Below are 26,382 nucleotides of genomic sequence, written 5' to 3' on the forward strand. Positions count from 1 at the left end.
TGGCCCTGAATTTTTATTTGTTAACTACAGTAAAGATATGTAATGTGTTATCTATGTTGTTAATAACACATTATAAAACTGATTTGTAAAACCTGTTCACTAAAAAAAGTAAGCTAGAAATTAATTAATTTAGAACACAACTACTTGTATTATACTGTTCATGATACATACTCTAAAATACATTTCTGTGGTGCCATAAAAATAGAAATTTAGAGGAAATATCCCCAGTGAGGACACCCACACCAATTAAAATATTTACCACAGGGTTAATTTTTCAACCCCATCAGCCGTTTTTGTTATGTGTCAGCTGTACTACTTTCTGAGTCACTTTATATTCACTATACAGAGGTTATAATGCTGATTTATTATCCACTGTGGATGCTGAGAGCCAAGACAAGGCATAGGAAGTTGAAATGTTAAATCAGGAAGATGAAGTGCTTAATCAAAAACTTCATGTTACCTGTCTGGTTGCACCGTGTAGAAATTGTATGTACAGTAAATCACAAGACATGCTGCAGGCTTTAATGTAAAAATGATGCTAGCCGCTATTTAGCTGCTGGATTGCTTTTACAGGCGGCAGAAGGGGTCCCTCCCGCCACCTTCCCAGGCTCTCCCAGCTGACTATAGATATAACCAAGAACCGTAATGTCCCCGATCATCTTTATTGTCAAAAAGAAACGGAAGCGACAAGTATTTTGCCACTTCTGGTTTTGGCTAATATAAACAGGCTGTTACCGGCCTGTGAAAGCATTGGATCAATACAATTTTGGTAGGGGAAAGATCTGGGGTCTATTAGACCCCAGTAAAAAGTCCCTGTCACTGCCCATGCTATCACATAGGATGTTGTTTATCCCTTGTGATAGCAATAAATTTGATCAAAATAAAAGAGTCGGTGTAAAAGAAAAAAAAAAAAAAAAGAAGAAGAATTAAAATATTTTAAAGCACCCCCCGCCTCCCTATTCTTCTGCTCAATTGTGAATGCATGTGTAAAGATTGTTTGCACCACATATGTGGGGTATTGCTGCAAATGTTCTAGCAAGACCAATAATTCTAGCACCAGACCTCCTGCATATCTCTAAACTGGTACCCTTTGTAAAGGCATAAAAAGCATTGCCTATGGAGATTTTTAAGTACAGTAGTTTGGCGATGTTCCATAAGCATGCAACATTTTAAAGTATTTTTATAATATTGGTTTTTGAATTATTTTGACTCCCAAATTGCCTCTTTCTTGTAATATAATTCATTATATATTTTATTATACCTATCATATTTGTACTCTGGGTATGTTTAATAAAGTTAATTGTATTGGCATGTAATTTTTAAATTATATATAAGATGGTGCTATATTAGACAAGTGATTTAAACAGTTCCTAAGGAGTTTGTTTTTCCGGTGGATGGAGGGTGCTTGGTTTCCTGGAGGGTGCCCCCTTCTGCCTCCAGTATCCGGAACACATTTTGTTATTTTATTTTAATATATGTTGTTTTCCTTGATCCTGGCTTGTTCAGCTTCTGGGCTTTGGAGTGCATCGGTTGTTATTACTGATGCCTCTTTCATTTCTGGTGTGTGGAATGCAGGCCAATATCGGGTTTATCTGGTATTTATAGCATGCTGCCATCCATTCATCGTGCCCTGATGACATCAGCTTGTGACGAAAATGCTTTGGGCGGGACTTGTGGCGTATGATGTCAGCATGCTGGATGCTGCAGTCATCTTGTTGGTTTCATACAAGTGCTTTTTTATCTGTTATACGTGTGAGTGTGTTACTAGATAAAGTTTGTATATTTAAATAATTTACTACACTATGGGAGCTTTTCTGCTTTTATGAGGAATAGCCTGATACACCTGCATTAGTATTTCCCGCTAATGTTTTGTGAGGATGGTATGTGGAGCCCATGGTGATTCAGTTTAAAGGCACAGCTTTTCTGGCCCCTGTCCATAATCACTGGAATTTGAGATGCCAGCTAGTTTTAATTGTCACAACTAGGGGTCAGGCTCAAAGGCCAGTTGCTATAGCAGTAGCGGGACTACCACCGACCAGCAGAATAGGTGCATAGGCAGTCAAACTGGCAGATGACATGGGCTCACCTGGGGTGCGGAGTCTAAGTACTAACCGGTGCTCATCAGAGCCCCTGATGGTGGAGGTGGATTTTGCTGCATGTTAATAACAGGTCACGGTTCTCAGGATTACCCCACCAGGAGGTGAGCAAGCCAGGGTCCAGTAGAAAATAAGCAGATAAGGATCAAACATAAGTGCAGTCAGTAAACAAGCCAAGGGTCAGTAACAAGAAGTTACAGGTTGGAATCAGGCAGATACATAGTCGAGGAACAAGCCAAGGGTCGATAACTAGTGGTAGCAAATATGGATGACAGCAGGGAAGACTAGAGCAAGATACTGGCTGAAGAGAGCACAATATTCTGGCAAACAGGAAGCGAAGAGACATGGCTTAAATCAGGAATTTCATAGGAAGAGCAACAAGAAGAGACATTGCCTGACAGAGGTCCTGGGTTCAAATCCAGTCTCAAATTGATGGTGGAGTGAATAGAAGTCTTTGGGTTTAACAACTGTGAGGCACTTTGTGACCACTCTATAATTTAAAGGTCTACCTTGGCTGGTAAGCTGCTTGGTTTTATCATGGTGGTGCTGAAGCTTGTGTTGGGACTTCTTTTCTACTAGACATTATTAAGTTATTATATAAAAATTATAAATACCTGTAAACACCAAAAGGAATCAGTTTTGACTTTAGTTCTGGAGTCCTTTTTATCTGTAAATGTTAAGCAGCTTGTTAGTAAAAGTAATCCTTTCACATGTTGCTTGTGTAAGAGGTAACTATCATTAGATATAATTAAACAACAAAAGGAAGTACAGAATTGCACATACTGTATATACATATATACACCACCAATAACATTGTCTTGGGGTTGCTGGCCATGAATAGACAGTCTTCCCCCTTCCCCCTTCCCAATACAACTACTAGCACTATACTTAGGGGAGGATTGAATTGGTAAAGTCTACCCATAGTAGGTTGACCTGGTCCATCCTTCCCTGTTTTCAGAAAGAAGAGAGAATGGGTGTGTCAAGTGCAAATTGTAAAGTGAAAATCTAGTGAACTGCATGTCATTTTCAGGGAGACATCTCCCTCTGCAATAATGCATGACATCCAATCAGATTTTAGTTTTTGAGGCCAGTCAAGTACAAGATAGATTGTGAGTGGCTTATATGACAATGACTTTTTTTTTTTACTAAGCCCAATAATGGTTTTAGAAACAATTTTAAATTAATATATGAAAACTTTGGAAAGTTTGCACAAGCATCTGCATTGCATCTAAGCCTTGTCATGATTTCACTTATAGTGCCACACTCCACTTCCAAAGGGGTAAATCAACTGTATTGGCCAGCAAAAGTACAGATCCTCCATCCAGGATCTTCCTTCTAATATGGTTCATGGATCTTTATTAAGTTTTACAGAGGTGTAACTACATATAACTCACAGGGCCCCAGTACACAAAAATACCAATGGACCACACTCTAACTAGCATGGTCATGTGGCTTAGGCCAGCCAGAGGTACAGCACATATTATTTATAACCATAACAAATTCTGTTTGATATGTTGCCTTACACTGGTGCCAGCAGGACAAAGAATGTTCCCTTGCACTGTTAGTGTGAGCAAGAATGCCACTTTACACCGCTGGTCAGTGGAAGTAAGAATGATCTCTTATGTGGGTGGTCAGTAAGAGTAAGAATGCCTCCCTAAATTGGTGACCAGTAGAAGAAAGAATGCCATGTTCCGTTGGTGGCTAGAGATGTACCGGACTGTTTGCCGGCGGACAGTTCCCGGCGAACATCGCTTGTTCGCGTCCGCCGCTGCAGGCGAACATATGCGATGTTCGGTCCGCCTCCTATACATCATCATTGAGGCAAACTTTGACCCTGAGTGGGTGTGGAGGTAATTGGCGCTGCCAAAAAATATTTATGATACAAGTGGGTAAGGGATATAAATATCTGTATGAGTCTGTAGGTAGATCAATATATGTTAGATATAAAATTGGGAGTTAGATAAAAAGTGTCAAAAGTATATCAAGTGCAAATGTGTATAAGTTAGAAATAATAAATAAAAATAAATTCAAGTGTTATTGGTAATCACTATGTAAGGGTGATCCGAATTAAATAATAAGTTAATTAGTAAATAATTTATGTGACCAGGTGGTCTATAAGTGATAATCTGTGTAGGTGATCACTGGAAATAATGATGGGTGCTGGTAAGTTTATAGTAACATGTAACACTCCAAATTAACAATAAATAATCTAAAACCAGAAAAAATAAATAGTAAAACAGTGGTATAAGTGATCATTAAATTAGATGTTAAGCCAATTGCAATAGTACTAAAATTACTAGTGATCAAATAAATTAGAGATAGTGCTCACATAAGGTGCATATAAGGTTCTTAAAGTGAATAAGTTCTCCAAAAAATAATCATCACATGAATATATTAAATAGTCTCAGGCAATGTTCAATAGAAATTCATTATATATCCGTAGCAATAAATATATAAAAATGTATAAAAGATGACTCTGGGAGGCGGGGCTTCGGGTATGGCTGCATAGCCACAAGCTCTGCCAAGATCCGGCCGCATCGCACGCCATCCTGCCTGCCCATCATAGCTGGACACCAGCACCTTATCTGGGGAGATAGAGGAGACCCCAAGGAACCCCCACGTACCACTATTTCCCATATTGGGGTTGTGAGGATCGGAATCGGGCTCGCTCCGTTTTGGGCCTAGAAACTGCATCTCCCGTCATCCTGCTTACCCCTTACACCTGGACACCAGCACTCCATCTGGGGTGATAGGGGTGACCCCACAGACCCTCCAGGTACCACTATTGCCAGGATTGGGGCTGCGAGGCAGGAAATCGGGAACTCTTGTTTCTCGGGCCTAGAATCTGCATCGAGCGCCATCCTGCCTCCCCCTTACACCTGGACACCAGCACTCCATCTGGGGTGATAGGGGTTACCCCACAGACCCTCCAGGTACCACTATTGCCAGGATTGGGGCTGCGAGGCAGGAAATTAGGAGCTCTCCTTCTCGGGCCTAGAATCTGCATCAAGCGCCATCCTGCCTCCCCCTTACACCCGGACGCCGGCAAACCATCTGGGGTGTGTGAGGAGAGCCTACAGACCCTCCAGGTACCATTATTGCTCCACTTTAGGCAGTTTTCAACATAATCTGCCTCTTTCATTTTCGGGCCTACAAATCCAAGATGGCGGCCGCACCTCAGCCAGGCTGCCCATCTGATCTGCAGTTCGGATCTCCTCAGCCCTCCCCCCTATCTCAGTTCCACACACAGCCCCCGGGGACCCCCCCCCCCTTTACCATCCTGGACTCCCAAGCTTCCCCTGCATCTACAGAATCCCTCATCGGCCAGACACTGGATGAACTGATAATGTCCCCCATGGAGTCAGGTACAGCCTTGTTCCAGGCCAGAGACCCTCCACAATCTCACTCCACAGAAGTGCCTTTTGACCCTAACTCCATGATGCAAAAATTCTCTGAAATGTTAGACAGGGGCCTCTCTATCACAGCTGCCAGAATCACCACAGACATCAAAGCTGATCTTGCACATCTAGGTAACAGAATTGAGGCTATCGAATCCAAAGTGGATGTTTCAGTGACCCGGATCAATCAAAATACTGATTGGATCCAGGAGTTACACTCCCAATTGGACTCAGCACTTTCCAAAATAGACGATTTAGAGAACAGGACAAGGAGATATAATTTCAGGATCAGAGGTCTGCCAGAATCTTACACTGAGACTGTTGATACTGTCCATGCTGTCATCAAAATGCTGCTACCTGACATTCCCACTCACAAGCTGGAGCTTGATAGAGCACACAGAGCTCTAGGCCCTCCTCGCTCTGATGGTCTTCCTAGGGACATTGTAGTTAAACCTCACTACTTTTCAGTCAAAGAAGAGGTGATGAAAAAGGCCAGAGCCACTGCTCAGCTCTCCTTTCAAGATCATCCTATACAAATCTTTGCTGACCTGTCACCGTTTACTATTCAAAAGCGCAGATCTCTCAAACCACTGCTCACTGTTCTCACTCAAAAGGAGATAAAATACTGGTGGCTTTTCCCTTTCAATTTGAAATTCTCCTTCAAGAACAAATACTATACATTTTCCAACTTTGCTGATGGTGAAAAGCTTCTTCTGGAACTCCATCTTCTTGCACAAGCTCCTGCCTCTCCACCTCCACTGGACCCGCCTGCAAGCTCCACCAAACGCCAAATTCCTACCAGCCCTGTGGCACCTCTATGGCAGAAGCCTAAACACAAGAGATCTAAAGATTCCAAGCACCCTGGATGAACAATTTTTTCATATGATGTCTCCTATCTTTTTTTTTTTTTTTTCCAGGTTGATTTTGAACATCTGTACCTGGTCCTGAGCAGGTGTTCTGGTTGCGGGAGGTGATTTTTTTCTACCCCCCCTGCCTGCTCAGGTCGCCCTACACTCATATTGACTTTGTCAAGTGACTTTCCTTTCGTGTTGTTATTGTCTTTTCTTTTGGCCTTAAACCCCATCCCTATTTCATAAACCCAATTGTACTGCTTCTCCCTGGAACTTTCTGAGATCCCTCTCCCCTCCCTCACTCACCTGCCTTCCATTCCTCTTCCCCGTCCAACCTCCCCCCCCCCCCTCCCCGGGGTATTTTTTTTTTTTTTTTTCAGCTGGCCCCCTACATGGTAATATCCAGCTTTCCCCACAAATATTTACATGGCTTTATCTTATGCCTTGGTTTGCTACTGAGCACTTATTTATACATGTCTTGCATTCATTCTACCTACCTTTATGCATGCTGGCATCCACTGTGCAACACTGTTTACTTTCTGTATTATGTAGGCGCTGCGGCCGGATCAGAGATCCAGTGCCTTACCTATCTCGAAGACTAGGTACATTTGCGTCTTCTTGAATGGTATCGCCTCGCGATTTTGCGAGGGATTTAATTTTTTATCCCTTCGGGAGTTGCGGGACTTTGCCTCGCACCCTTCGAATGGATATCTTCTTCTCTGTCCACCTCTTCCTTCCTTCTTCCTTTTCTTTTTTTCTCACTTTTCTATATACTTTCAGTTGCCCTGGAGGTCTTTCATGCTGCCTAGAACTCCCTGAGGTCATCCATATCCTGGAGGTGCTGCTCCGTACTCTGACTACTCTCGAGACTGGGGTAAGTGCCTTATATTCGCTCTGGTTCCTCACCAACTCTCTCCATGGCTAACACTACAGATCCTCACCCACTCCTCCAAATAGGCACCCATAACACGCAGGGCCTGAACTCCCCTGTTAAGAGGAGGAAGGCCCTTCAATATTACCACTCACAAAAACTGGATGTCGTATTGCTCCAAGAAACACACTTTCCTAAACAATATTGCCCGAAATTTCTCCATGCTAAATTCCCGGTTTTCTTTCTGGCAAATGCTGTGGGGAAAACGAAGGGGGTGGCGATTCTGTTCTCTCGCCACTGTAAATTTGCCCCATCTCTGATTCACCAAGACCCCGAAGGCCGCTATATCCTAGTCAAGGGCTCCATAGACGACCATATGTACTCCTTTGTTTCTTACTATGCTCCCAATGTCGCCCAGGATAGATTCTTCAGCTCCATGTTCTCCACTCTGTCCCCACTTATTGAAGGCACTGTCATCTGGGGAGGGGACTCCAACATTGCCTTTGATATGGGCATGGACAAAAAGCGTCCGGTTGGATCTCAACTCCTGAGACCTACCAAACGCAGCTTAAAAGTTGCTAAATTGCTGTATAGTCATGGACTAGTGGACGTTTGGAGAGAACTCAACCCCTCACTCAGGGACTTCACACACTTCTCACACCCACATCAATCTTTTGCTAGAATAGACCATATTCTCTTGCCAACCTCTCTTGTTCCTCTAGCACGCAAAGCATACATTAGGGACACGGCGTAGTCTGACCATTCCTTGGTGACACTTCTCCTTCAGAGGCCTACCTCCCGTGCCACACACAATCATTGGAGACTGAATGAATCTCTTTTGAGTGACCCAGTAAAAACTCAGGAAATTGAAGCGCACATCAAAGAATACTTTTTGCTTAATGATATAGGGGATATCTCCCCGTCGACTCTCTGGGCGGCCCATAAAGCCACGATTCGGGGTAAGATAATGCAAATCTCTGCCCAACTTAAGCGGGCCAGACAAGCTGACATTGACCGACTAGAACAGGAATTCCTCAATCTCTCAAAACAACATAAACAACGACCACAATCTGTCTCGACGACCCAAATAGACGCAGCCAGGACTGCACTTAATCTTGCTCTGACAGCTAGGGCGGACAAACATATTAGATGGCAGGGTACTAGATTTTACTCCCAACGGGATAAAATGGGATCTCTTTTGGCCTTGGGTTTAACTCCTAGACCACGTCTGCATACCCCACCTGCCGTTCGCCTTTCCGATGGTACAAATTCCCGTAACCCCCGAAAATTGTGGCGGAATTCCATAAGTACTACAGCACTCTTTACAGTTCGTGCACTTCCCCTCCCCTTGCCCACCTCACTGCTTTTCTAGACTCTGCCCCTTTACCGAAACTAAAGGACCATCACAGCTCCATTATGGAGGCGTCTTTCTCCACTGAAGAGATTGAACTGGTCATTAAAAATTTAAAGGGGGGCTCCGCACCGGGTCCGGATGGCTTCTCTGTCCCTTATTATAAAGCCTTTTCCTCTATTCTTTCACCCTATATGGCTCGCTTCTTCAACGACCTTCGTAATACACCACACTTGGATTCCACACTTAACTCAGCTTTTATATCTGTGATTCCCAAACCCGGGAAGGATGACAGTGAGGTGGGTAGTTACCGTCCAATCTCCCTCATCAACAATGACCTGAAGATTATGACCAAAATTTTGGCCAACAGGTTATCTTCCTTCATTTCGCAATATATACACAAAGATCAGGTGGGTTTCATTCCGTGCAGACAAGGTACAGACCAAATTTGCCGAGCCATTGATGTGGTTTCACTGCTTCACTCAGGTTGGGATGGGGGTCTCCACCAGGAAGGTCTTCTTTTATCCATAGACCTACAAAAAGCGTTTGATTCTATTTCATGGAATTATCTCTTTTCTATCATTGACAAATGGGGTTTTGGCCCACACTTCACGAATATCCTCGGAGCACTCTACTCCAGGCCCCAAGCTAGGGTGAGGTTTCAGGGTTGCTACTCTGACCCTCTTCCTATCTCTAGAGGCACACGCCAGGGCTGCCCCCTGTCGCCCCTTCTATTTGCTATTGCGATTGAAACTTTGGCGCAGGCGATCAGAGCCCACCCCGATGTTCACGGAGTTCAATGTGGTCCACACACGCACAAGTGTGCCCTCTTTGCCGACGATTTACTCCTCTTTGTTACCTCACCGCTAATATCACTACCGAACGTTTATAAACTACTGCAATCTTTTGGTGCAATCTCGGGGCTTCAAATTAACTTTTCCAAATCCCACGCCTTAAATGTCAACGTGCCGGACCGCGTGTTATCGGGTATCAAATCCCACTTCCCCTTTATCTGGAACGACCGAGCCATCTCTTATCTGGGCATCTCTCTCACAAACCACATAGACGGGCTGTATGATGCTAATTACCCACCTCTTTATAAGAAACTATGTCAGGATTTACGTACCTGGTCTCACCTTCCCTTATCCTGGCTTGGCAGGATTCATGCATTGAAAATGACGCTGTTACCGAGAATTCTCTATTACTTTAGATCCCTGCCCATCCCCCTAGTCAGGGAGCATATCAACCGTTTCCAATCTAAAATTCTGACTTTCGTTTGGGGATCAAAGGGTCATAGAGTAGCTAAGGGGACCTTGTTTCGATTCCAGAAAAAAGGAGGGCTGGGCCTTCCCAACCTCGTCTGGTATTACCAAGCGGCGCAATTGGCCCAGCTTTCAGTTATTTACTCACGAGCTGCGAAGCCGGACTGGGTGACCATGGAACGTCAGGCAGTCCCACTTCACACTATTGATTTCCTTTTGTGGTGTCTCCCAAAATACAGACCTGCTATTCTAGCCCCAACTCTTTCACACTCCTTCGCACTATGGGATAGACTTAAAGGTAGACCTGAACTTACATCGTCTGTACGTCCCCTCTCCCTTCTGTTCCAAAACCGTAACTTTCCCCCGGGCTTACACATCTCAGACTTCAAATGGTGGCTAGACAGAGGCCTTTATAGAATAGGACACTTTTTCACTCCCTCTGGACCTCTCTCTATTACCCATTGCACAAATAAACTTAAGATGCCCAAATCGGAACATTTCCGGTTCCACCAGATTTCACACTTCCTACACTCTATTTGGACAACTAAACCAATACCTCCTACTGCTACAAACTATGAAGTGTGGTGTGGATCAGCCATGGAGCAGAGGGGGGGTATCTCGGTGATATATGAGTCACTCTCGGGACAAGGCCCTAAACCAGGATACGCTCTGGCCTGGGAGAGGGACCTATCCCAGGAATGGGATCCGGAGCAGTGGTATTCCACCATGACAAGGGCATACAAAGGGGTCCTGAACGTTGCATTAATTGAGGCCAGTCTGAAAGTTATTACTAGATGGTACCTTGTTCCAGAAAGGCTTCACCAATGTTTCCCTTCCTCCTCCCCACTATGCTTCAGGGACTGTTCACATAGAGGCTCATTTTTACACATTTGGTGGGAATGTCCAAAAATCAGGGGTTTCTGGAACAGGGTTTTCCATCTAATCCGCAAAGTCACTGGAGTTCCGGTGGCACAATCCCCTCACGTAGCTCTTTTGAACTTTGCACCGGCCGAGGCTTCTAAATCCCAAAAGCGATTGATTCACTTTATGTTACTGGGAGCTAAGTTGACTATTGCTAAAGCATGGAAATCCTCCACAGTTTCATTCACTCTGCTGAAAAGAAAGATATCTTGGATCATGACTCAAGAAAAACTGGCTAGTAGTCTCTTGAATACTTCCCAGAAGTTTGAGATTACATGGGAACCTTGGGCGAAGTACACAAATACTTCCCTGATCTTTTAATCATCTCTCTTCTCTGTTGTTTCGTGAGACCTCCAGGGCATATGTAGCCTCCTTTGTTCTTCCTTTCTTCCCTCCTTCTTCTTCTTTGGCTTCTCTTTTGCTTCTTTTCTCTCCTCTTGTTTCCTGTTCTCCTCACCGCTCACATGAGTTCTTATACATCTTCATCCAGATTGCTTTTAGGGGTTTCCTTTGGGTTCAGTTATCTTTCAGTTCAGGGCTCGTTAGGGGTATACCCAATACTGATGTTCTCCACTCCATTTAGGTGAAAGCAGTCTGCTTTCGGGTTATGCCCTTTGCTTTTGTAGTCTTATTAATTGCTCAAGCTGCTTTCCACTCATTATAAGACAGTATTATTTTGCTTAGGCTCCTTGGTTACCTGTTGAATAATTTGCGCTGTGGGGCTTCTTCCAGTTCCCTTGGTAACAGCTTCTGATCCCATTGGGGTTGCCTCGGGACTGGGCGAATCTCCCCCAAAGTTTTGGTTCTTTATCTAGGCCGGTTGCCTCCTCTTCCTTGGAGCCTTGGTACCTGTATTGCCTTGTTTTACTGAAGATGTTATTTTACCATGTAATGCTTTGTTAAGCGGTGCACAAAATTTGTTACCCCCTTTACAAAAAGCGAAATGTTTCATTTTGCAGTTGTTACCTGTATTGATATCTCTTAATAAAAATCTTTGAAAGAAAATGTATAAAAGATGTTATCCCAATCAAGTCCACAAACAGGTGCGAGTAAATTCCAAAAAGGTATAAGGAAAAGTGGATCCCAGATAATCTGTGAAGGTGGGGGTGCTCAATGAAGGAATAGGTGCTCCCCTCCTATTGATCCCGCACTCACCAGAGGGTAGTACACCTACAGGAGTAAACAGCATATTATATATGAAATATTATGGTGGAGAGTATGTGAAAGGCTTATTCTGGAGGAAATGGATATCTAGCTAACTGTCGGAGGGACCCATAGGAGATACTCTATACGCTGTTTACCCCTATAGGGGTACTACCCTCTGGTGAGTGCGGGATCAATAGGAGGGGAGCACCTATTCCTTCATTGAGCACCCCCACCTTCACAGATTATCTGGGATCCACTTTTCCTTATACCTTTTTGGAATTTACTCACACCTGTTTGTGGACTTGATTGGGATAACATCTTTTATACATTTTTATATATTTATTGCTACGGATATATAATGGATTTCTATTGGACATTGCCTGAGACTATTTAATATATTCATGTGATGATTATTTTTTGGAGAACTTATTCACTTTAAGCACCTTATATGCACCTTATGTGAGCACTATCTCTAATTTATTTGATCACTAGTAATTTTAGTACTATTGCAATTGGTTTAACATCTAATTTAATGATCACTTATACCACTGTTTTACTATTTATTTTTTCTGGTTTTAGATTATTTATTGTTAATTTGGAGTGTTACATGTTACTATAAACTTACCAGCACCCATCATTATTTCCAGTGATCACCTACACAGATTATCACTTATAGACCACCTGGTCACATAAATTATTTACTAATTAACTTATTATTTAATTTGGATCACCCTTACATAGTGATTACCAATAACACTTGAATTTATTTTTATTTATTATTTCTAACTTATACACATTTGCACTTGATATACTTTTGACACTTTTTATCTAACTCCAATTTTATATCTAACATATATTGATCTACCTACAGACTCATACAGATATTTATATCCCTTACCCACTGGTATCATAAATATTTTTTGGCAGCGCCAATTACCTCCACACCCACTCAGACTTATTAGATATAGCTTTGCTATATTTTGAGGTAGGCTGCAGCCATTTGCTCTGTATACTTTTACCCATAAGCGCGGAAATCTCTCACCAACAAAACTTTGACCCTGAACCTCACAGTCAGCAGACACATTCCAGGCCAATCAGCATACCTCCCTCCCACACCCTCCCACCTCCTATAAATAAGCAAGGGCAGCATCCATCTTAGATCATTTCTGAAGCAGTGTGTTAGTGAGAGCAGGGAAAGTGCTGCTGCTGTTAATAGCTAGGGACAGTTGTTAGTCAGTGTTCCCTCTCTTGTTAGTCAGTGTTCTTGGTACACTCCTGCTGTAAGGACAGCACCCCAAAAAGCCCTTCTTAGGGCTGGTATTTGAGTTTTTTTTTGTGGATATATATATATATATATATTGTCCCCAAAAAGCCATTTTTAGGGCTGGTATTTGTGTAATTTTTTTTGTTCTGTGATATAAATGGATTTTTGTAAAATCTTACCGTAAAATCCTTTTCTCTTAAGCTCATTGACAGACGCAGTCCTCTTTGATTAATATCAAATTGGGTTATACTGCCCTCTACAGGAGTAGGACACTAGGCAGAAGAAAACGTTCTGGCCACACCTTAGGGGCAGTCCCAGAGGGTATATCCTCTCTCTCTCTGCTACAGGATGTCAGTTATGTCACAAAGCAGTGTCAGAGAATTTAACCCAACCCAACTCAAAATAGAGGGGCGGGTACTGCGTCTGTCAATGAGCTTAAGAGAAAATGATTTTACGGTAAGATTTTACAAAAATCCATTTTTCTCTGTCGCTCATTGACAGATGCAGTCCTCTTTGATTAATATCAAATTGAGACGTCCCAAAGCAGTGCCACAAATGAGGGGTGGGATAACGGAAATCAAAATCCAATCTAGAAGGCCCAACCGGTGCCGACTAGAAGTCTTAAAGGCTCATCAGACAAAAGGATGAGACTCAACTGAAAACCCAACAGAAAAAAACCCTCGAGGTAGACCAATGGTCTCCTCAAATTGCGGCCTGCAGAACCTTGCGGCCAAAAGAGGCATCCGCCGATGCCAACACATCAACTTTATAAAATTTTGTAAAGGTATGAACCGACGACCAGGTAGCCGCCTTGCAAACCTGGACCACTGACGCCTGATGGCGGAAGGCCCAGGAAGCACTAAGCGCCCGAGTGGAGTGCGCCTTAACAGGGAACAGAGGATTCCGACCCTTAATAGAATAAGCCTGTACCACCGTTTGTCTGATCCATCTGGAGATAGTCGCGGCAGATGCAGGCAACCCCATTTTGGGGCCATCCGTGATCACAAAAAGTGAATCCGTTTTACGAAACGAGTCCGTAGTTTTCAAGTATACCCTGATTGCCCGAACCACATCCAAGGAATATAACGCAAACTCCCGAGGATGACTGGGCTTAGGACACAGGGAAGGTAGCACAATATCTTCATTCAGATGAAATTCTGAAACCACTTTAGGAAGGAAGGATGGATTCGGACGAAGAACCACCTTATCCCTATGAACCGCCAGATATGGGGAACGTCAGGATAATGCGGCCAGTTCTGACACCCTGCGTGCAGAAGTGATGGCCACCAAGAAGGCCACCTTCTGGGATAACGTAAGAAAGGGAATCTCCCTAATATTTTCAAAGTGAGGTTTCTGAAGAACCGACAACACCAAATTAAGATCCCAGGGCGGTAAGGGCGCGTGCACTGGCGGAGCCAGGTGCCGCACCCCCTGGATGAAATTCCGCACCAAGGAATGAGTAGCCAAAGGTTTCTGAAAGAAGATTGCTAACGCTGAAAGCTGACCCTTGACAGTACTCAAGGCCAGCTTCTGCTCAACCCCCTGTTGCAGAAAAGCCAAGATTCGGGTCAACGAATAGGCACGTGGAGGAAATCCAAGGGATTCACACCACGCAATATAAGACTTCCATGTGCGATGATAGACTTTTCTGGAAGTCACTTTCCTTGCTTTAATTAGAGTAGGAATAACTGAAGTTGACAATCCCTTGTCCTTCAGCACCTGGGTCTCAATAGCCAGGCTGTTAAAGCCAGCGATTGTAAAGCAGGATGGAAGATCGGTCCCTGAGACAGCAGATCCTCCCTGAGAGGAAGTCTCCAAGGAGCGTCCGCGACCAGCCTGACCAAGTCGGCGTACCAGGGTCGACAAGAGGCCAGTCCGGAGCTACCAGGATAACTGGGATTCCCTCCACCTCTATCCTGCGAAGAAGTTTCGGCAGCAACTTGAGAGGAGGGAAGGCATACAGTAGCTGATACTGTCCCCACGGGGCGACCAGCGCGTCTGCTGCGTCCGCTAGAGGATCTCGGGAGCGAGCTACAAACCTCCGCACCTTCCTGTTGAGCTGAGATGCCAACAGATCCACATCCGGGGTGCCCCAATGAAGGCACAGCTGGTGAAATACCTCTGGATGAAGAGACCATACCCCTTGATCCAGAATCTGACGGCTGAGATAATCTGCCTGCCAATTTTCCACCCCCGGAATGAATACCGCGGAGAGAGCCGGAACAAACCGTTCTGCCCAATGAAGAATGCTGACCACTTCGATGGCCGCCAGGACACTCTTGGTGCCCCCTTGGTGATTGACATAAGCCACGGCCGTGGCATTGTCTGACTGGATCCGAACCGGGCTGCCCTGGAGCTGCTCGGTCCAGTAAATCAGACAAAGTCTGATCGCTCTCAGTTCCAATACATTTATCGGTAACCTGGATTCTATCGGAAGAAATGACTTCCCCTGGCTGAGCATCAGAGACCGAAGCCACCAGACCAGAGACTCCCTGGTCCGCTCGCTCAACCGGATCCGATTGTCCAGGGAATCGGGATTCCGATTCCATTTGAGAATAATCTCCTTTTGGAGAATTCGGGTATGGGACTGGGCAAACGGTACTGCCTCTAAGGAGGCCACCATCAGTCCCAGGACCCTCATGCAAGTCCGAAGGGAAGGCCAGTTGACGGACAGCAACATCCGAATCGTTGACTGAATCTTCTGGAGTTTCTCCGCAAGGAGAAACACTCTTGCCAAGGATGTATCCAAAGTTAGGCCCAGATAGTTCAGTCTCCTGGTGGGAACCAGGTATGATCTTTGGGAAAAGCGAAGAAAACGCTGATGTCCTGCGAAGATGGGGATATGAAGATAGGCAACCTAGATGTCTCTGGACGCCAGGAAATCCCCCTGATGCAGGGAGGCCACCACTGTTCGGATGGACTCCATCTTGAATTTTTGTACCCGGACAAAACACTTGAGTGCTTGAGTGCAGAATTGGACGCACCTTGCCCTCTTTCCTGGGTGTTGTGAACAGGTTCGAATAGAACCCCTGAAAACGTTCTGTCCAAGGAACGGGAACTACCACTCCTTGTTGCATCAAGTCCATTACTGCCCCCCGCAAAGCTTTTAAGCGATCCGGGGATATTTGAATATTGGAAGGGAAGAATCGCACCGGTGGAAGTGATCGAAACTCGATCTTGTATCCCGACCGTATGACCTCGCAAACCCATTTGTCCGGGATTCTGGAAAGCCATGGATCCGGAAACCGGTGAAGACGTCCCCCCACCCCAGAGATGGGTGGGGGCGCACCTTCAGGCTGTATTGGTCTTATCTTCGGGTTTGGCTGAGCCGGACTTTTGTTTACCCGACCAGCGCCCTTTGAAACCCCCTGAAGGGGCTTTGGAGGGCTTCGCCTTTTCGCCCGCCCCAGCGGAACGAAAAAACTTTTTATGAGCGGAAAAGGAAGGTCCTCATCTGTTACGAGGTCCTTTACCCTTAGCAGTCTGTGGCAAAAAAGTGCTCTTGCCCCCAGTGAGATCCTTTATAATCTCATCCAAGGTGGCCCCAAACAGGCGATTTCCTTGAAAGGGGAGATTAGCTAAAGCTTTTTTGGAACCTTGATCCGCCTACCAGCACTTTAACCACAACACGCGTCTGAGGACTACTGCTGAAACCGATGCACGCCCCAACAATGGAGTGGCGTCCAGGGCAGCGTCACAGATGAACTGTAGCCCTTGTATCATCTGCTCCAGCAAATCTGATACTGCCGGGGGGATACTTCTCCCCTCTAGGTCACGACGTAACAATTTGGTCCATTCTGTCAAAGTTTGTGAAACTAAACCAATGGCAACCACTGGCCTAAAGGCTGAACCTATCAGGAAAAAATGGAGCTGGATTCCGCTTCCACCTTACGATCCACCAGATCCCTAAAGGACGGAGCGTCCTCCAACGGGATAACAGTGGCTTTATTTAGTCTGGAAATCGGTGAGTCCACCACTGGTGGTACCGTCCATTTTTTAAGGAGGGATTCCTCAAACGGATAGCGCCTAGCAATGCGTTTGGAAATAGCAGGGGTTTGTTTCGGACGACCCCATTCTTCTTTAATTAGATTACCAAAACATTTGGGCAAGGGAAAAACCTTTGCCATTTTGGTAGGCTTGCTAGTACCAAAAGGAATTTCAGTATCAGCTACCTCTGCCGGTGTAACCTCAAAACTTAAGGTTTCCCGGACAGACACAACTAGTGCGTCCACCAACGCTTCTTCTTGTGCTATGGCGGAGGCAGAAACGTCCTCCTCACTGTCTGAGGAGACCGTACCCGAGACAGCAGAAGGGGGACCTGCAACTGCAGTGTCAGGCTCAGAATCCGTATCTGAAGTGTCAGATGAAATAGGGGTAGGCGGGGGTCGCTTTTTTGCCCCCCGTCCCTGACAGGCCACCTCCACCCGGGATACAAAAGACTCCAAAACCGCTGACAATGCATCAATCATAAGTGGGGCACTGGAGGATCCTGCGGCCACCTTGAGGGGATCAGGTGGGGATACATGTGTGGCAGGGTCCATGCCAGCAAAGAAAAATTGCAAAAGAAAAAAACTTTTTTTTTTTTGTAATCCCCCAGCGCAACAGCGCCCCTCAGTGTTACCTGCTTCGGACCCCCACAGAGAGAGAGAGAGACCCCAAGAGCTCACCACCTGATGCACAGAAGCTTCTACCAAACTGCTTCTCAGCGCTGTCCTTTACAGACAGGAAGTCTTGTGGATCGTTTTCCCGGGTAAAGGAGGCGGCTCCGCCCCTTTACACGCCTTCCGACGCTGCCCCTGCTACTCCTCGAGGTAGCTGGGCATCTCCAAAATGGCCGCCCCCATGCAGGAGACATGAGGCTACGCCAAGATGGCGGCCCCGCGCGTCCGATAGTCAGCTCCCAAACCAAGCCTCCTGGTTCTTTATTCACCAAATCACACTCAAGAGGGAGATCTGTGACACATGCTATAGGATAGAGGGGGGACCCAGGATCAAGAGGGTCCGACCATCCACAGAGGGGCCCGTGTCTATTCCCAAAACCCGACAGGGGAGAGGGGGAACATACTACTCACCATACCGGAACCGGCGGGCACCCCCTCCTAACAGTGGGGGGGCTGTCGACCAATACGGACGCCGCGACTCAGTTTCCAACTGGTCGTCTGCATCCCGGCGAGACATTTAACTTGGAGGGCCAGTCCCTGTCCAGTGGGACTATGTCGCGGCCGACCCAGCGCGGAGCTAGGGCCTGCACGCGCTCGTAGGCTGACTGGGGTGACCACTGGATCTTAACATCCAGCCCGTCGCCCGGCTCCAGCATAATTGTTTAAATGTGTCGCGGCCGATCCAGCGCGGAGCTGGAATCAGCACGCGCTTTAGGCCAGCTGGGGTGACCACTGGACCTCAAAATCCAGCCTGTCGCTCAGATCCGGCATAATTGCTTGAAGATCTCACAGGAACAACTAGAGAAAAAAGCTGCCTAAAAAAAATTTATCTAAAAAATATTTTGCCAGGACCAAAGATCCCAGCAAGGTGTGGCCAGAACGTTTTCTTCTGCCTAGTGTCCTACTCCTGTAGAGGGCAGTATAACCCAATTTGATATTAATCAAAGAGGACTGCGTCTGTCAATGAGCGACAGAGAAATATATATATATATCTATTGTCCCCAAAAGCCCTTTTTAGGGCTGGTATTTGAGTATTTTTTATATATATATATATATATATCTATTGTGCACTGCAGTTGCCTGCCCGCTGTGTGTGAGAGACACAGACCCACCACAGACTGTACTGTGTGCACACCACACTCATTTCGGGTGGCACAGGCACAGTACCTTGCATTTTAAAAAATATTTTTTTTTCCTCTGTCATAATTGCAGTGTCAGGTCCACAGAGTGTACTGTACCCACTGCAGTGCCCACCACTGATATATATACGGTGGCACAGCATCTTGTTGCAAATTGAAAAAAAAAATATTTTTTATTATTGCAGTTGCCTGGGCTGCCAGTGACTGTCAGGTCCACAGAGTGTACTGTGCCCACTGCAGTGCTAGTGCCCACCCACCACTGATATATACGGTGGCACAGCAGCTTGCAAATTAAATATATATATATTTTTTTATAATTGCAGACTTGCCTGGGCTGCCAGTGACTGTCAGGTCCACAGAGTGTACTGTACCCACTGCCCAACACTCCTATAGGGTGGCACAGCACCTTGCACTCATAGTACCACAAATCTAAAAAAAAATTATAGGCAGAGGCAGGCCACCCCGCAAGGGCCGTCATGGTCGTGGTGCTGTGATTTCCTTTGGCCCTAGAATAATGGCCAGTGTTCAGAGGCCACAGACCCTGAACTCTAAAAATTCAGAGGACATAGTTGACTGGCTTACACAGGACACCCAATCATCTACAGCTTCCGCTCGGAACCTTAATGCACCATCCTCCTCCAGCTAAGCTTCGGGCACCACCACCAACACTAGCACCACAGCCGCTTCACTTGATCTGTCAGAGGATTTATTTACACATCAGTTGGAAGAAATAAGTGATGCGCAACCATTAGTGCCAGAGGATGTAGATAACGGGGGTATGTCTCAGTTAGGCAGCATTATACACATGGACGTACAGATGATGATGATGTTGTACCTGCTGCTGCTGCCTTTGCTGAATTGTCAAGTGAAGCGGCTGATGATGACGATGTGTCCGTGGATGTCACCTGGGTGCCTGCTCGAAGAGCAGAAGAAGAGGGGGAAAGTTCAGATGGGGAGACAGAGAGGAGGAGGAGACGAGTTGGAAGCAGGGGGAGGTCATCGCAAGGAGCTAGTAACACAGTCAGACAGCATGTAGATTCCGCACCCGGGGTCAGCCAGACAGCACGCCAATCAACGCAAGCTGTTGCCACCACCAGAATGCCGTCATTGCAAAGCTCAGCAGTGTGGCATTTTTTTTGTGTGTCTGCCTCTGATATCAGCGATGCCATTTGTAACCTGTGCCAAAAGAAACTGAGTCGTGGGAAGTCTAACACCCACCTAGGTACAACTGTTTTGCGAAGGCACATGATCTCACATCACAAACGCCTATGGGATCAACACATGAGTAAAAGCAGCACACAAACTGAAAGCCACCATCCTCCTCCTGGTCCAGCATCTTCAGCCACGTCAACCACTGCTGTCCTCCTTGCCCCCTATCAACAACCCGCCCCTCCGCCTCTCACCTTCAGCAGTTACTGCTCACCTGCCCACAGTCAGGTGTCTGTCAAGGAAATGTTTGAGCGTAAGAAGCCAATCTCACAGAGTCACCCCCTTGCCCGGCGTCTGACAGCTGGCTTGTCGGAACTCTTAGCCCGCCAGCTTTTACCATACAAGCTGGTGGAGTCTGAGGCCTTCAAAAAATTTGTGGCTATTGGGACACCGCAGTGGAAGGTACCCGGCCAAAAATTATTTTTCACAAAAGGCAATACCCAACCTGTACTCTATTGTGGAAAAGGAAGTCATGTCATGTTTGGCACACAGTGTTGGGGCAAGGGTCCATCTGACCACTGATAGCTAGTCTGCAAAGCACAGTCAGGGCAGGTATATCACTTACACTGCGCATTGGGTAAACCTGCTGGCGGCTGCCAAGCATGGAATGTGTGGCTCTGCTGCAGAGGAGTTGGTGACACCGCCACGACTTGCAGGCAGGCCTGCTGCCACCTCCTCTACTCCTCCTACTCCATCCTCTTTGCTAACCTCCTCTTCTGCTGTTGTGTCTTGCTCCACACCAACTGCACCCCCCCAGCTCCCCAGGGGCTATTCCACATGCCGGATACGACAGTGTCACGCTGTCCTCGGGTTGACTTGCCTGAAAGCAGAGAGTCACACTGGAATGGCAATACTGTCCACCCTGAATGCACAGGTGGATCAGTGGCTGACCCCGCACCAACTGGAGATCGGCAAAGTGGTGTGTGACAACGGAAGCAATTTGTTGGCGGCATTGAATTTGGGCAAATTGACACATGTGCCGTGCATGGCACATGTGTTGAATCTGATTGTACAACGCTTTGTGCAGAAGTACCCAGGCTTACAGGACGTCCTCAAGCAGGCCAGGAAGGTGTGTGGCCATTTCAGGCGTTCCTACATGGCCATGGCGCACTTTTCAGATATTCAGCGGCGAAACAACATGCCAGTGAGGCGCTTGATTTGCGACAGCCCGACACCTTGGAATTCAACACTGCTAATGTTCGACCGCCTGCTCCAACAAGAAAAAGCGGTCAACGAGTATTTGTATGACCGGGGTGCTAGGACAGCCTCTGCGGAGCTGGGTATTTTTTTGCCATGTTACTGGACGCTCATGCGCAATGCCTGTAGGCTCATGCATCCTTTTGAGGAGGTGACAAACTTAGTCAGTCGCACTGAAGGCACCATCAGCGACATCATCCCATATGTTTTCTTCCTGGAGTGTGCCCTGCGAAGAGTGCTGGATCAGGCCGTAGATGAGCGTGAAGAGGAAGAGTTGTGGTCACCATCACCACCACCAGAAAGAGTATTACCATCGCTTGCTGGACCTGCGGCAACACTGGAAGTGGAGTCTGAGGAAGAGGAGTCAGAGGAGGAATGTGGCTTTGAGGAGGAGGAACACCAACCACAGCAGGCATCCCAGGGTGCTTGTTGTCACCTATCTGGTACCCATGGTGTTGTACGTGGCTGGGGGGAAGAACACACCTTCAATGACATCAGTGAGGATGAGGAATTGGACATGAGTAGCTTGGCATCCAACCTTGTGCAAATGGGGTCTTTCATGCTGTCATGCCTGTTGAGGGACCCTCGTATAAAAAGGCTGAAGGAGAACGACCTGTACTGGGTGGCCACGCTACTAGACCCCCGGTATAAGCAGAAAGTCTCTGATATGTTACCGAATTACCGGCAGTCGCAAAGGATGCAGCAGCTACAAAATAAGTTGAAAAATATGCTTTACACAGCATATAAGGGTGATGTCACATCACAACGGGAATCCAACAGGGGAAGAGGTGAAAGTAATCCTCCTCCTACCACAACCACGCTGGCAAGGACAGGACGCTTTACAGACGTCTTGTTGATGGAGGACATGCGGAGCTTTTTTAGTCCTGCGCATCACCACAGCCCTTCAGGGTCCACCCTCAGAGAACGACTCGACCGACAGGTAGCAGACTACCTTGCCTTAACTGCAGATATCGACACTCTGAGGAGCGATGAACCCCTTGACTACTGGGTGTGCAGGCTTGACCTGTGGCCTGAGCTATCCCAATTTGCCATTGAACTTCTGGCCTGCCCCGCTTCAAGTGTCCTGTCAGAAAGGACCTTCAGCGCAGCAGGAGGTATTGTCACTGAGAAGAGAAGTCGCCTAGGTCAAAAAAGTCTCGATTACCTCACCTTTATTAAGATGAATGAGGCATGGATCCCGAAGGGACTGACAGTGGGGGATGCATTTGACTAAAAAAGCCCTGATGAGATGCCTTGGGCTAAAAATGGTCCACACGCTGCTGTATTTAATCTCTGCATGCCGGATAACTTACGTGACGTCTCTGCCACCAACTACGGTTCAAGCCGCAATGTTTTAGTGCACTTTCTGCCTTGAAAACCTAAATTTTTCCATTTTTTTCCTCAATTTTTCTGCAACAATACCTACTTTTTCATGCATGTGTACATGCCTAATTTTTCTGGCCTCTGGTGCTACACTGTGGCTGCAAAAAAACACAAAACAAAAAAAAGGCACATACATGTGTCAATTCCCCTTCGTGATCGTTACCTTGTTGTGGTGAAGGGGCTTGCGTATCACAATGAAGCGATCACCTCTAGGAGTGTGTTGGCACACCCCAGATGATAAGGTCTTTGCTTCATTGTGAACAGACCAAAAGCGATCCGCGGGATAATTTTTCATAGAAAAAACATTAGTTTTCTTTAATTTAAAAAAAGAGGACAGCCTCTGCGGAGCTGGGTATTTTTTGGCCGCGTTACTGAATGCTCATGCACAATGGCTGTAGGCTCATGCGTCCTTTTGCGGAGGTGACAAACCTGGTCAGTCAAACCCAAGGCAACATTATTGACCTCATCCCATATGCATTTTTTCTGGAGCGTGCCCTGCGAAGAGTATTGGATCAGGCCGTAGATGAGCATTAAGAGGAAGAGTTGTGGTCCCCATCAATTCACCACCAGAAGCAGCCTTGTCGTTGTCGATTGCTGGACCTGTGGCAATGCAGAGAGAGGAGTCTGAAGAAGAGAAGTCAGAGGAGGAAGGTGGCTTTGAGGAGGTGGAAGACCAACCACAGCAGGTGTCCAAGGGGGCTTGTTGTCACCTTTCAGGGACCCTTGGTGTTGTACGTGGCTGGCTGGGTGGAGGAAGAGACCTTCAATGATGTCAGTGAGGACAAGGAATGGGACATGGCTAGCTTGGTATCCAACCTTGTGCAAATGGGGAGTTTGCGGTTGTGCAAATGGACGGACTGACTGTTAAACGGGGAGTTTGGTCTGTCACTGAAGCAGGCGTAACCCTTACACTACTTGATCGATACAACATCAATACATCATACCTGATCGTATTCACACACTGGATGTTTTAAAGCACGTTATTCCAAACAATTTAGGAATGTTAGGTGATTTATGCCCTTTATGGATTAAAACCCAACTCTGCGTCAACTACGTAATTTTCCATGGGAGTTTTGCCACGGATCCCCCTCCGGCATGCAACAGTCCAGGTGTTAGACCCCTTGAAACAACTTTTCCATCACTATTGTGGCCAGAAAGAGTCCCTGTGGGTTTTAAAATTCGCCTGCCAAATGAACTCTATGGCGGTTCGCCCGGTTCGCGAACATTCACCGATGTTCGCGTTCGCCGTTCGCGAACGGCGAATTTTAGGTTTGCGACATCACTATTGGTGGCCAGTAGAAGGAAGAATTATCCCTTATGCGGTGGTCAGTAGGAGAAAAGATGCACCTTACAATAGTAGCCAGTAGAAGAAAGAATGCCTTTATATGTTTGTGGTCAGTAAGTGAAGAAATTCTCTCTCACATTGGCTGTTATAGAAGAAATAATACTCCCTTATGTTGGTGGTAAGGTAAAAAAGGAAAACATTAATTCCCATTTCCTGTCAAGCTTCTTTTATTTGGAAATAATGCAATTGGGAGACCGCCTCCTCATGTTGTAGATCAATACTAGGAATAATTCTTACTTGTGTTGTTGGTCAGTAGAAGAATAAATGCCCTCCTTAAGCTGGTGGTGTGACATAAGCTAAAAATCCTTCTTAAAAAGGCGGACTGTTACTTCTAAAATGGCGGATAGTAAGTAAAAACAAAATGGTTGATTTTGACAAGTTTGTTTCTGGAGAACACAGACGAGTGTGAAACCGCAAATGTCAACTGCTCTAACCTAGAAATTACAGAAAGTAGCTGTATAGAGAGAAATATTTTTTGTGTGCTATGTCTTAGATAAAGGAACTTATGTGTCTGTGACGCAGCTGCTGATATATATGTGATGTACTTGCCTATTTGGGGTACTTGGCAAAAGGCCAGGCTAAGTCCTCTTTGCTAGTAAATAAAAATATTTGTTTTCCTGAAGTCTGCATCCGGAATTCTATTTCTGGTTTCCTAACAATTGTTTGCTGCTAAATTTCTTGGTGTATTGGCTGGGAAACCAGGTGGAAAATCCAAGATGGGTGGTTGTTACACCGTGACTCATGGGGATCGATCACACCTACATCTCAGGGGCCTCTGGACAAATTGTCTGGGAGACTATGCTGTATTTTGGTGGCCTGCTCTGGAGTCGCCCCATCGACATCTTGAATCTGGACTCAGGAACCAACTAAACAGTTGGAGCTCCACTTCAGGACCAGGTGAGATCTTTGCCTTTTGCTTTGGGATAATAGTCAGACAGGACCTCTCGATGGTATTCAAGGGAAGGGAAGCCTGATCACCTCCCAAGGGAACCCTGAGATAGATGATTTATGCATCCTGGGCAGACCTCAGTAAGTTAGTTATCCCAGGTGGCAAAGGTCAGTGTGAAAGGTGTGCATGAGACGTTGCCTGGCAAGGAAGAAATAGTGAACCCCATGTAAATTCAGTTCTCAGTCAGGCAACCGCATCTGAGTCGTTGATAGGGGAAAGTAACTGTTGTCTAATTAACCCCGTTGTGTCGAGAGTCTTGGACCCCTTAGGACCCCTTACCAGATTCTCAAAACCTTACCCTACCCTCTGTGTCTGTCTTGATGTCTCTAGGTTAAAAAATGGGTGGGAACCATATGAAAGAGAAGGGGAGTTTTGGAACTTTATATGAGGTGTAATACTAGTTAGTATCACATGCCAATTATATAATATCTACCGAAAGCAAAATATCATGTATGTATAAAAACGTATGTTTAATTAAATAACATCAATCACAGATTGTAAACATAAATTATACATCATAGTTAGAGCAGTACAAATAACATCAGTCACAGATTGTAAGCATAAAATATACATCATAGTTAGATCAATAATGTGATCATAGCCCACTCTCTAATAAATATAAACTGATTGCGAGCAAGATCTCATTGAAAAATAGATATGGTATATAACAGATATAAAAACAACATTTGTAACACATAGTAAGAGCAGGGCGATTGTATCCTAAATGCTTGACGCATTTCTTCATCTCTTCTCTGGCACTGGGCAGTCCTCAAAGCTTACTGTGTAGGCTAAAGATTTCCGGTCCTCTTGTGCTGTCTAGGCTGACATTTGATGAAGGTACTGTTGAGTGAAGGAAGTGGATGTACATGGGTCACAGATTTTCAAAATGACTAAATCTGTGACCCATGTACATCCACTTCCTTCACTCAACAGTACCTTCATCACACAAGATGACTGGAAATCTTTAGCCTAGAAATCTTTAGCCTACATGATAAGCTTTGAGAACTGCCCAGTGCCAGGGAAGAGATGAAGAGGACTCTGCATGCCACATGACCAAATAATCTTTATTTTTACATTCTACATTGATGGTTTACTTCCTCAGTTCCCGCATTCCCTCAGTTGGAGTCACTCCTAGTTAGTCCACAGCATCATGTGCCATGACTATAAGCTGAACTATATACCGATTGCACCCGCTTCTGAGGAAGTGATCTTTTAGGTCATGAAACGCGTTGAGAATTTTGGATGCTCTGCTATTACCATGTGTTACAAATGTTGTTTTTATATCTGTTATATACCATATCTACTTTTCAATGAGATCTTGCTTGCAATCAGTTTATAT

At 45.7% G+C, this 26,382-nt stretch overlaps 1 protein-coding gene across 1 annotated transcript in view; it reads right to left on the reverse strand.

Moving 5' to 3' along the window:
• The window catches only part of LOC309566161 (dehydrogenase/reductase SDR family member 4-like), a gene marked incomplete at its 3' end in the record, with an annotated part of 87,810 nt that overhangs the window by 11,231 nt on the left and 50,197 nt on the right, over positions 1-26,382 (reverse strand). The window contains exon 7 of the mRNA XM_082271222.1: positions 2,711-2,763. Coding sequence (XP_082127348.1) covers positions 2,711-2,763 — 53 coding nt within the window. The remainder of the gene's footprint in view (positions 1-2,710; positions 2,764-26,382) is intronic.

Source organism: Pelophylax lessonae (assembly GCF_965119305.1).
Source record: "Pelophylax lessonae genome assembly, chromosome: 1".
Taxonomy (NCBI): domain Eukaryota; kingdom Metazoa; phylum Chordata; class Amphibia; order Anura; family Ranidae; genus Pelophylax; species Pelophylax lessonae.